At 46.8% G+C, this 11,890-nt stretch overlaps 2 protein-coding genes across 4 annotated transcripts; one reads left to right on the plus strand and one right to left on the minus strand.

Annotated features, from left to right (window-relative positions):
- Window positions 1-9: 9 nt before the first annotated feature.
- Window positions 10-4,404, plus strand: ccsapa (centriole, cilia and spindle-associated protein a). 2 transcript variants are annotated; one of them, XM_086082394.1, is made up of 6 exons: window positions 10-181; window positions 260-308; window positions 434-572; window positions 974-1,335; window positions 1,784-2,085; window positions 2,387-4,404. In XM_086082394.1, the coding sequence occupies exons 4-6, from the start codon at window positions 993-995 to the stop codon at window positions 2,609-2,611; spliced, it is 870 nt and encodes a 289-aa protein (XP_085938520.1). In that variant the 5' UTR covers window positions 10-181; window positions 260-308; window positions 434-572; window positions 974-992; the 3' UTR covers window positions 2,612-4,404. The 2 variants fall into 2 exon arrangements, with proteins under 2 accessions (XP_085938520.1, XP_085938519.1); XM_086082393.1 differs by lacking the exons at window positions 260-308; window positions 434-572 and having other exon boundaries at window positions 11-181.
- On the minus strand, window positions 4,039-11,870 carry cdc6 (cell division cycle 6 homolog (S. cerevisiae)). Of its 2 annotated transcripts, XM_086082391.1 has the most exons (13): window positions 11,418-11,870; window positions 9,984-10,232; window positions 9,587-9,850; window positions 8,894-8,961; window positions 8,762-8,854; window positions 7,396-7,544; window positions 6,854-6,960; window positions 6,590-6,729; window positions 5,804-5,904; window positions 5,673-5,734; window positions 5,423-5,595; window positions 5,220-5,360; window positions 4,039-4,688 (listed from the first exon to the last, which is right to left on the minus strand). In XM_086082391.1, the coding sequence occupies exons 2-13, from the start codon at window positions 10,222-10,224 to the stop codon at window positions 4,599-4,601; spliced, it is 1,629 nt and encodes a 542-aa protein (XP_085938517.1). In that variant the 5' UTR covers window positions 10,225-10,232; window positions 11,418-11,870; the 3' UTR covers window positions 4,039-4,598. The 2 variants fall into 2 exon arrangements, with proteins under 2 accessions (XP_085938517.1, XP_085938516.1); XM_086082390.1 differs by having other exon boundaries at window positions 4,042-4,688; window positions 8,762-8,961.
- Window positions 11,871-11,890: the final 20 nt, after the last annotated feature.

The raw sequence follows: 11,890 nt of genomic DNA on the forward strand, positions 1-11,890 counted from the left end.
ACGACTGAAGGGCCAAACCGGAAGTCGTTGCCTCCACTCATGCGAGCTTGAGCTCCCCCTGCCCCACGGGGGTCTGAACAGAACCGGACCGATGCTGCTGCTGCTCCTTTAGCCATCGGCATTCAAGCCACTCAAGCGGTTCGCGCAGCAGCCCGAACTACATCCCGGGAGGGGGTTCTGTGTGAGTGGAACTCTTTTAAATTCGCTCCCGCTTTCGCCAGCGTCGCCATTTAAACGCCTTGTCGTGTTTCCAAACCAGCTCGACGGCGCGCTGAGCGTTTCAGAATCGTACAAGAACCTCAACTCGGGTAAATAAGGACGTTTTCGGGACCATCCCCCCCCCCCCCAAAAAAAGACTACCATTACCACGACTCGCCTAATAACGCGAACAGCTCAGGTGAATAATCAATAATGGATGTCGTTTCCATTGAAGCTGACAGGTTGCGGGTCACGTGACGGTGCGTGTGGAGTAGATCCACTAAGCCCAGCTCAGCAAATCGGGGGGCGTGGCCTGGCAATGTACCTGGCAGGTGACGTCACCTGGGACCGCTTGCCGTGAACCGCTGCAAAAGGTCGAAATCACTATTCACATTTAAGCGTTTTGTCAACTAAATAATACTTCTCAAGGTGTTCGGATAACTTATTTAAAAAGGTCAGCGTCCAAACAATAAATATCAGATTTATGAAGTGCTCTTGAGATCAGACTAATTGTGCTTTTACTTTGGAAAACAACCATCTCCTTCTTTAAAAAAAAACAAAACTGTCAAGTGATGTGAGAGACCAAACCAGTAAATGAATCATAATTTATGTTTCTGCTTTGCTCTGTCAATTTGAAATCATGTTCTGTTTTAGACAATACAGGATTATTAAAATAATCGTTGGCTGCAGCCTTAATAGGTTGTTTGTAAATTATTGTGACCAACCGAGCCTGGGAGAAGGTTTTCATTTCACGTTTGCATCCATGCCGTTGCAGCGGCGCCGCGCCCGTCGCCATGGTGACCAAGAAAGTCCGAACGGAGTACATGAAGAAGTTCCGGGAGCCCAAGTGGGAGACCTTCTCGAAATGCTACGAGGACTCGCTCAAGTACCGTCTGACCCGCCGCTTGCTGGAGCACTCGCACAAGCCCTGGTTCTGGGAGGGCGGTTCTGCGCTGTCCAGCGGCCAGTCCACGCCCAGGACCGCGTCCCGGCCGGGACACAACCGGGTGGCGCCGCTGCCCGCCGCCGCCGAGACCAACCGGCCGAGGTCCAGTCCCGATGCCGGGCCGGCGGGGCCAGTAGCGGATCGGGATGAGGATGAGGAGGCAACGGATGTGGACCCTGCGGCGCCGGCAGGTGCGATAACGGGGCTGGAGGTTGCGAAATGTGGAACGTTCGTTACCAATTTGTTTTCCTAGTGGAAAGTTTATGGTTAAAACTTGACCCCGACTTGATCATGTGACGAACCCGCCGAAGCTCGCTCCGTGCATCCAAAAATGTGTCTTTTCATCCTGCCGCGCGTTGCCATGGAAACCACTTATAACGGGGAGTCGTGGCTCTTTCGAACAGTAGGGCTCAAATATTTTTTAGAATCCATTTTTCAATCGATAATCAGAGGCACGTCATTCAATTTTGCCAGTTAATTTGATAACAGATTAGCTGCGCATTAATTGATTAATTTTGACACCTCCAGCCAACATGGAATGATGAACTGTTGTTGTTGTTTTTTTAATGAATGTTAGTCAATGTCAGCTGGACAAACAACGGTTTGGTCGCCAGTCAATGTTGTCTGGATTTGCGACAGAAATGGCGCAGACCGAAAACGCCGTCTCAAGTCCTCCAAACGTGAGCGGCGCCTCCGACGAGCCGGACACCGACGACGGGCCTGCGGACTCGCCGGACTCGAACGGAGATCCTGCCAAGCCGGAGCCGGTGCAGAGACGACGCCGTCGCAGCGCGCCTCGCTCGGAGCAGGGAGGTTACCATGGCAACAAGTCACTCGCCACCCGCAAACCTGAGCGGGCCAAGAGCCAACCGCCACCAGGGGGCGCCAGGGACAACCCGTGCGAAGACGAGCAAGTCATGAAAGGCGCAACGCCCAACAATGTAAGTTCTTAATGCTAGTGCTAAGCCGATGCTAAGCTAATGTGAACACGTGACTCGGGCCCGACCAATGTGGATTTCGATATTTGGAGGGACGGAACACCGGGGGCAGAAGGGGAGATGGGGCAACCGGAGGACGGCCGGCACCCCCGAACCCCAGGCCCAGCGGGGAAAGGTCCCGGTCGTCACGCCAGCGTTCTTAGTGAAAGCTAACCCGTTACCTCGCTTGGGCCCGGGACGTGACAAAAACCCTGAGTCACGAGTGCGACTGAATGACTCATTGTGAACTTCCGTCTGTCTCCAGAGGGAGCGCTGCGACGCGAGCGTCCAGACGACGACGTCGACGCGTCCTCCCGACAAGCGCCCGGCGACGGCCGATCGCCGCCGCTCTCGCTCGGCCGACCTGGACAAGCTGAGACGCTCGCAGCGCCGTCAGATGACCGCCTCCGCTACGGCCATCGCTGTGGCGGCGGCGGACGAGCGTTGGGTCACCGAGTACATGCGCTGCTTCTCCGCACGCGTCAGGTAGACATCGGGACACGCCCCCAAAACAACAACAACAACAAACGGACGCAGCCTCACAACAAAAAGCATTTCGACTCCGTGTCGTCGACTTTCCACATGAGTCGGCACTTTTTCTATCCAAATGGTACGAGACGACAAATGATGTCCAGATTCCATCAATAAACAAAAGATGTGTTACTCTGAAGTCAAAAGAACATTTCAAGGAAACACGAGTTGGTGAATAAGTTGAGCATTGACGTCCCATTTGAAACCAAACCCAATTTTAAAACCGTAACCCAAACTTTATTTTAAAGCCCGACTTTGAATTCTAACCCTAATATTTTGAAACCCAACCCTGCTGGGGAAGCCGACTTTGAAGCGCCGTTTGAACCCCTAATTCAAAACCGTAACTCTTATTTGAAACCCTCCCTTGAAATCCTTACCCGAACCTTAAACCCTACTTTGAAACTAACACAAATGTGAAACCAGTCTTCAAACCCCGAACCCAAATTTAAAACCTTAACAGTTCTTGAAACCCTGGCCCTACTTTCCAACACCAGCAAAACTCTAACCGTAATTTAAAGCCATACTTTGAAACGAACCCAAACGCGCAGATTGGAAAACGAAGCTCGATATTTTCCGATTCCTGTAATGTGGCGCGTCTTGGATTACATTTCCACCGCACGAAGCTTCATTTGTCCAAAGACTCATCCTAATTTGAAACCTTACTTAAAAAGCCTCGTTTGAACAATTGGAATCATAATTTTGAACCCAACCGCTTCTTTGAAGAATCCGTTTTGAACTCTTAACCCTAATTTGAAAAATCATGTCAAGCATGACGCGCTCAAGATTGCAAAACGTTACGCGAGCGTAGCAAGAAACGAACCCAAGCAAGCAAGCAAGCGCGGCGTCTTTTTTTGGCCCGTCTGCCAAATTGCACGCGGCCTCCGCCAAGTTCTCGTGGGCGAACACAAACGTAAAATAAAAGTCGGGGCTCGCCACTCCATCCATTTTCCAACACGCCAAAAAGCAAATTGAATGTAGAGGACTACAAATGGAGTCTTTGGGTTTCTAATAGGGATTTTCAACTGCGTATTGTTTCATATTAATCACTTATTATGTATCTAGTTTGTGTTATCCACTGTGCTGTGTTTATTATTTATGTAGTTACTGTTGGGAAATTCAAATTAAAATAATCTTTTTTACACACAAAAAAGTTCTCGTCAAATTATAACGTAAAACCTATATTTCATATTTATCATACAAATCTCGACTAAATTACAAATACAAAATTAGCAACTACTGATACAAGAATAATAAAAGGCAGTTTTAAAATTTTGTATTTCTTGTTGATCCTTTCATGGGAACTTAAATTAAATACAATGTTGGGGGCGGAGTTGTACTGATTGCAACACATTTTAAGTGCTGAGGCTTTTATCTTCATTTCATTTGATTGCTGCCTCCAGTTTTCGCGCGTGACCGAAAGCTGCCGTAAAACTATGCAAACACCGACTGTGGCGGGATATATTTCTATTTCTATTTCTATTTCTTGACATTGTAGATGTGAAATGTATTTATATATATATGAAATTTTGAATGTTGTATAATTGGTGACAAGCTTGCAACTGAAGCTACCGCTAATTAGCATAAACGTTTGTAACCGTAAAGAATGTTTCGTTTTTACACTTGATGCAAAAATGTGGATTTCATTTTTTCCATTTTGGCAGCTTTTTTGTCGTCGTCATTCGCAGAACGTTTACAGTATTTCCACGCTTTTGATGTTACTGTAAAGACGATCAATAAAAACATTTCAAGAGATCCAACAGTTGCTTTACTGACACTCACGCACGCGGCCTCCATTTTGAAAGCTAAAAAAAACCCAACAACTTTCTCAACAACGTCACTTGATTTGACAACCACAAATACTAAAAAAAACAAACCCGTCCGACATTCTCAGCAAAAATGAGAATTAAAAAAATAAAATTGTAAGAAATTGGCGGCGGCGGCGACATTCACGGGAGTCCCGCCGCCAGGATGCTTCCAACTAGCGTGCGATCCTTCAGTGCATGTTCGACGGCCTCCTCCGCCATCTTCAGGGACACCTGAAAACAAAAACAACTTTGAAACATGACACTCACTATATTTAGAGTTGGCGTTTTTTTTTTTAAAGTAATTTGGATCATTTCCGTTGACGATAATAAACTTTGCTGTCAGAATTGACATCCGAGCAGCAGGAAGTGAAGCTAGCGATCAACAACAAGTGATTGCAAACAGGAAGTCAAACTTAAAGCAAAGACCAGCAGAGAGCGACGATGGCGGCCGACGGGACCATTTGATGATCAACGGAAAGTCGGTGACCAACAGGAAGCTGGATGGCAAACAGGAAGTGAACGTGATGACCAACAGGAAGTTGAGTTACATGGCCAATGGGAAGCGGGTTTGCCGTTCAATTTGTTAACCAACGAGAAGTTGGATGTCAAACAGGAAGTCAACTTGGTGACTCACAGGAAGTCAACAAAGTGAACAGAATAACCAAGAGTAAGTTGCGTTTGGTGGCCAACCGGAAGATATTTTGCTGCCAAAAGTTGTGCATCGGCGCCGCTCAACAGGAAGTGCGCGGACGCGTTGGTTACCTTTGTGAGTCGAGCTTCTTTGGCCTTCTTGAGAGCGAAGACGCCGCGACTCTCCAGCAGCGCGCAAAGCGACAAACACTCGGCCTGACCGACGCCGCCCACCTGCCGGCGAGCGCACAAGCGGCTGTGGACCTCGTGGAGCTGCAAAAAACAAAACGTCAGCGCCGGCCGGTCCAAACAAAACTCGCGCCGCCGTCGCTCACCTTGCCGAGATGCACCTCCTTGCTCTTGCCGGCGCGCACCAACATGAGCAGGCAGCACGCCAGAAGTTTCTGCTGGAGCGGGAAGCTTTCGCCGCCGCTCGACGCCATGCGGTCGCCGTACACCTCGGACAGGACGCGCGCCACCTGCGGCACGCCGGCCGACTCGCACCCCTCTGAAAAACAAACGTGCAACTTCAACACCGACAGACAACGCAAACATTTACGTGACGGCGGCGGCGGCGGCTCCAACCTGCGCCAGCACGCCGGTCCGCCTTCTTCCTGTGTTCGGCTTGGACGATCTCGACGGCTCGCCTGCCAACGCGCAAACCAAAAACGGAATCAAACCACCAATCGACTCCCAGCGCGTCCGGCAGAACTCACCTGCAGATGTCCAAAGCCTTCCTGGCGTCTCCCGACACCGCCGAGACTTTACGGGCGCAAAACTGCACGGCCGCCGCGTCCAACACGCCGTCCGCGCACGCCTGACCACAACAAAATACAGCAAACGCTCAACTTACGGAAAACGATCGGCTTGCAAATGTGCGATAAATTCTGACTGATCCGAATCGTATGCTTTGATCTGACTTTGGCCAATCGGACGCAAGCTTAGATTTGCATCACCGTCCAATAGGAGAAGAGCATGTCGAGCAGCGGTCGCCTGTGGGCCGTCTCTGTGATGGGACATTGTGATTTCCCAGGAATGATGTCATTTGAAAACGTGAACACCAGCAGATATTTGCAGAAATAAAAATTTTGTAGATCGATTGATATGGAAATGAATGTCATTTACTTCTAACAACATAAATTGGGCCCAAACGATATGGATTTTTTTTCTCGCCTGCAGCTGATTGCGATGATTCCAATAACCAATTAAGTAAAATAAATAAAGTAACTTCATTTTACAACAGAGGAGAAAAAAAAAAGTTTTCAAAATGTCCGCCCCTTCTCTTTTGTGGGTGTTTGAAAGTTGTTATTGTCTTATATTTAGTCTTTTTTTTTTTTTTTTTTTTTTAATGGCTGAATTTATTTCCCGCCAATTTTTGACTATTTTAAAATAGCTAATATTGAGTCATTTTGAGCAGCAACAAGTTGATATTTTGTCTATCACGAATGTTGTAACTTGATTGTTTTCCATGCACGTCTTTATCGCTTCCTGGCGCTCGTCACCTGCGCGAGTCGGTCTTGCACGATGGCGCCGAGCTGATCTCGGCTGTACGGCGGGAAGTTGAGCAGCAGGGGGCGACACCGAGGCCTGGCCTGAAGGCGGGGCAGGATGCGGTCCGTCAGGTCCAAGGCGTTGGCGATTCCTGCGCCGCACAAAAGCGCGTCGACCGGCAACGCACAAAACAAGCGCACTTTTAGATAGCGGGACGGAAAAGTTGCTCAAAATCATTCGGGAGCAGTAAATGGCGGCGGCGGCGGCGTTCGTACCGACGAGACAGAGTCTGGACTGGGGCAGATGCGGCCACTCGAAGATGGTGTACAGGACGTCCTGCGTTTTGCTGTCCAGCTGGTCTAACTCGTCCAGAACCAACAAGCTGAACAACAACATCATCATCATCATCATCATCATCATCATCATCATCATCATCATCATCATCGAGAGTCAACCACATTAACATAAGGTGGCACCAAACTATGTTGACGTGATTTGAGGAGCTTTATTTCGACAAAAGCAGTGCTTTTCCACCATCTTGGCACCAAGAAACTGAAATGAGGCCAACTTTTATTGGGGCAAAAGTAGTGCTCTGCCGCCATTTCACAGCATTTCCGTGCCAAGAAATTAAGTTAAAGAGAGTTCAGGAATTTGGGCTTAAACAAAAATAGTGCTTCGCCGCCATCCTGTGACATATTGGTGCGCGTTCAAGTGAGTCCAGGAGATTCATTTGGACAAAAGTAGGGTTCTGCTGCCACCGACAAGCAGTTGTTCGTCACGGATTTTGCCCGCACGCGGCGTGGGAACGTGTACTCACACAGCGGGTCCGGGCCCGGTCAGGTGTCTCTGCAGACCTTTGTGGCCAGCGGACACTTTCAGCTTCTCGGCCAAAAGCGGGAAAATGGCGTGCGAGCGACGCAGGCTCATGCAGTTGACCGTCAGCGTCTGCACGTGCGACAACTCCTCCTAAAGCACAAAACGGCACAAACACACAACAGCCAAATAAAAAAATCACATGGAGGTATATTTATTTAAAAAAAAAAAAAAAAAAAAAAGCCTCACTAAAGTGTTAATTTCATCCTCCATTTTAAAATGTAGTCTCAATTTTTGTCCAGTTTAATTCCGCTTGTTAGTTTTGAATCATAGTCAACTTCATCCCGTATTTATTTAGTCCATTTTGAGAGGACCATAAATCCAGCTTTTATTTTAGTCCAAGAAAACGATTTTATTGGCTTGTTTGAGTCAACAAAAACTGACAACGTTTTTGTCAGGACAAACATTTAACTCCTGTACTTGTTACTTTTTTTTGTCAGTTGAACATTTCAGATCTAAAACGATTTCACATGAAATTCTCTCCCATCTTTTTGTTGACACACAATGACAGCATATCAACAAGCGGCTACGTGCTACCAGCTAGTAAATTAGCCGGCGTTAGTTAGCGGTCGGATTAGCATTATTGTTGGAACGTTCTCGCCGTTGGTAAAATGTTACGTTAGAAATACTTTTTTTTTTTTTTTTACTTTTCACAGCGAATCCACCTCCTGTTTGTCTCGTGCGTTCGTGCATGTTGCGCTCGCTAGCTGCAGATGTGAAAGGGGGCGTGTCACTGTGTGTCACATGACCGTATCACAGAGACAAGATTTGACAAAATCGTATCATTTTCCTTAAGAACTAAAATGTCCATAGATTTATTTGAATGCAATTTGTATTAAGCGAAGTACATTTTTTTCTGGTCTTCAGTCGACGACCGATTTAGTCACGCTTATTGTTTATTAATGAGAGTTTTAGTCTCGTCCAAGTCCGGTGAAAAACGTGTGATGACAAAATTATTTTTGTTCAGTTTTTGTTAACAAAATGAACACCTAATTAGCCTAAATTAACACATAACTAAGCCTCACCCACTTTTTAAAAATGATTTTCTAAAAATTTTTTTTAAATCAACTATATAAAAAATAACTATTGTGACAAAACACAAAAAAACTAGAATATTTTTAATGATATTTTTTTCTTGAAAAAAGGGGCACAAAAATAGATTCGTAAAAAAACAGTCCTCTTTTCTTTTTTTTACTCCACAAAAAGACAAAAAACGACACCAATGACAGCCTCTTTTCATGGTTAGCTCATTTTGTCAGCAAACGGAATGCGACCGTTGACCTTTCGTAGGAAACGGCGTCGCGCTTTACCTTCATGTCGCGCAGGACCCAGTCGAGGCAGGCCGTCTTCCCCGTCCCCGGCGCGCCGGAGACGTAAAGGCTGCCGGGCAGCCGGCGCGCCGCCGTCCGCTCCAAGAAAGTCCGGACGGCGGCGCATTCCGACTCTCGGGACAGCAGGCGTTCGGGCGTCGCCGTGTGCAGCGCCTGCTTGGCGCTCGCCAGGTCGCGCTCTGACGGGAGGCCAGAAGGGAAAAAGACAGATTAGCACAGATTAAGGTCAAGTTTAGACTGCGTTCCAAATGGGATTCAATCGCACTTGGACACATTCAGACCAAATTGAGATCAAACGAGTTCACGCTTCATATTAAGATTGCACCGAGGTTTGCAGTTTTTAAGTCTTTTTATATATATAAATATAAATAAATAAATCAGGCAGAAGTTGTTTTCTACAGAAGCAAAAATTCTCTCTACTCTTGTCTTGCAAAAAAAGGACAAAAACAGTCTAGGTTTGAATTCAAAATGGATTTCAACTCATTTGCTCACAAAAACGTATTTATACGTTTTTTTAAAAAATATATATAATTTTTTCATGCTAGAGCTTACAGAAGGCTTTGATGCAGCCTCTGACCTGAATAGGTTTGCTTAAAGCAATGGTAGTTACAAAAAAAATGGCCAGCAGGTGGCAGCAGAGTATAAGAGATCAACCAGGGCCAGGTTGCAAACAAGCTGATTTACCCACAGTTTTTAATACATTTGTGAATAATGATTAAACTTAGCTAAATTCTAATGCGAATTGCAACTTCCCGTCAGCCATTGTCGCACATTCACAAACAAGACAAAAAAAAAAAAACTTACTTTGGGCGAAGAGTCGACACGCCGCCGCCGCCTTCTTCTTGTCGGGACTCGGTCGCGCCGGACTTCCGGAGACCAACTCCTGCCGCCTCGGCGACGGGGCGGCGACGGGAGAGGACGGCGCGGGCTTGCGGCGTACCGAGACGTCGGCGTTTTCGTCAAAGGATAAACGGCGGTGCGATGACGGCGATATCCGCGGCGACGCTTTGCTCTGCTTGGGAGGCGACGCCAGAAGAGCGCCGTCCATGTTGAGGGCGTTGTCGTCAACTTTACCAGGACAAAAAAATAATCATTTGACATCAGGTCGGCCATTTTATGCATTAACCACAAATTAAATCAATAGCCAACTATTTTGCCAATGGATTGCGGATAACACTGCGGATGCTCAAAGGGCGCTTACCCATGCGTTTCCGCGGGCTGAGGGGAAGCCTCAGCGGGGCGCCGGGCAACACAGGAAGCGGCGCCGCAGCCGGCCGCCTCGGCGACAGCGGGGCGTGAATGGCATCCGGCGCCATCTTCTTCCCGTCGGGTTTGGCGGGCTCGGTCGGGGTTTTTTTGGGCTTGGACGTTACCCTGGCGGATTTGCGTCTGGGGAAGGACAGAGCGGGCTGCGTGTGAGCCTGCGAGCGAGTGCTCGGCATCTCCGAACCTTCAATGGAAATAAAAAAAGACACTCGGCGTTATGGTTGAGCTTCGGGAAATCAGACAACATATTTACGCATGTGCGCTGGTTATTTACATTACATTTGATACCAGTTGGCACTAACAATATTGCAGATTCTCACGCAAATTAGCTCAAATTTTAAGATGGGTAAAAGTTTTCAGTGGTATGTTTGTGAATGTGGCATCAAAATTGTCATGACTCATTTTCATTTAATCGGGTTTCGATCACATTTGAAATACGTTTAGATTGCTTTTTTTTATTTTTATATTACAGTTGAAGGGGTTCAGAACAGGCTTTAAATGGGTTTCATTCAGGCTTAGAAATTGGATTTGATTTTGTTTCAAATGAGATTAGAACAAGACCAGACAGTGTTTCAATCGAGTTCAGAACGCGTTTTAAATAAGGTTCAAACAGGTTTAGACCGAGTTTCAAATGAGCTTCAATCGGGATTGGGTTTACACAGCATTTGTGAAGCCGAATACATTTGGTTATCTTATATACGAGCTTATCAGATGTTAAAATCGCTGCAGTACAAATTCTGCAACCGTGACTGTTGTTCTACATCGAGCGATCGCCGGGAAATTCCTTGATCACGAGTTTGAATCTGCTCTGTTATTTTTTTAAAGGCTTTATCTTCGCAAAACAAAATGAACGCTTTGTGGGAAAAACTCGCTCAGTGGTTCGGCGATTGACCAATCAGAGCCGTTCACGGCAAAATAACGCTAGCAGGAGAGTTGCCGGTTACGACTAAATATCCACTGTCAGAGTTCACCATGCAAGTAATGCAGACCCACCATATGCGACACAAAAACATCTTGGAGCAGTACTCTGATGGAGTCCTCGTTGACACAATTGAACATTTGCGATCACAACAACATTCAGGCAACAAAACTAAAAAAGAAGCGCGGGAGATCAAATTTGTCGTTTGCTGCTTGGCGCCAAATAAAAGGAGATCTGATTATCGCCGCCGAAAATAAATGATTAGTTGCACTCGAGAAGACGACAAAACGCAACTGGATGTAATATTCAACACCACACGACGTTTCAATGTAAATATTTGAGGACAATTGGATCATTTTAAAGCCAAACGCAATCAAACAGGAGTCACTTCCGCATTCGACACGTACCCCCCAAAAATGTGAATAAGTTTAAAAGCGTTTGTAAACTTACCTTTTAGTGAGCGTCGTTGAAGGGGGAAATAAAATAGTCCCGTGTTGTTTGCGTCGCGCTTCTTTTTTGCACGCCAGCAAAGACAAGACAACTTCAGCGCCAAATGTTCTACCCAAGCAGCTGTTTCCGGCCAGCCTGACGCTCGCTGATTGGTTCAAGCCCGTCCGGCTCCATGCTCATTGGCCGAGCCCCCTCGACACCGGATATTACGTCCTCAATGACGACGAGACGCGAGGCGGGAGATTCGACAGCTGCTCGTTTTGCCGGGAACTTGAAGCGACGTTTCGTTTCGGGTTTAAAATTGGAATTTAAACACGTGATCAATATGGCTTCCGATTAATACACTTACACGACCGACACAATTACAACTTGATTCACTCTGCAGTCTTCTTGTAATATTGTGCTTCTTCAACATTTTAACAGCATTTCATGGAAAGAAAGAAGTGGGGTTTTTTTTGTGCTAAATTGCCAAA

This window comes from Leptonotus elevatus, chromosome 8 (genome assembly GCF_054856555.1).
Source record: "Leptonotus elevatus isolate MCC_2025b chromosome 8, RoL_Lele_1.0, whole genome shotgun sequence".
Taxonomy (NCBI): Eukaryota; Metazoa; Chordata; class Actinopteri; order Syngnathiformes; family Syngnathidae; genus Leptonotus; species Leptonotus elevatus.

Excerpts from the sequence above, each read along its gene's own strand:
- ccsapa (XM_086082394.1), top strand. The coding sequence starts at position 993 with ATGGTGACCAAGAAAGTCCGAACGGAGTACATGAAGAAGTTCCGGGAG. Across the intron at positions 1,336-1,783 it reads GGACCCTGCGGCGCCGGCAG|AAATGGCGCAGACCGAAAAC; the intron begins GTGCGATAACGG and ends GATTTGCGACAG. Across the intron at positions 2,086-2,386 it reads AAGGCGCAACGCCCAACAAT|AGGGAGCGCTGCGACGCGAG; the intron begins GTAAGTTCTTAA and ends GTCTGTCTCCAG.
- cdc6 (XM_086082390.1), bottom strand. The coding sequence starts at position 10,224 with ATGCCGAGCACTCGCTCGCAGGCTCACACGCAGCCCGCTCTGTCCTTC. Across the intron at positions 6,730-6,853 it reads GTCCAGACTCTGTCTCGTCG|GAATCGCCAACGCCTTGGAC; the intron begins GTACGAACGCCG and ends TGTGCGGCGCAG. Across the intron at positions 5,735-5,803 it reads AAGGCTTTGGACATCTGCAG|GCGAGCCGTCGAGATCGTCC; the intron begins GTGAGTTCTGCC and ends GCGCGTTGGCAG.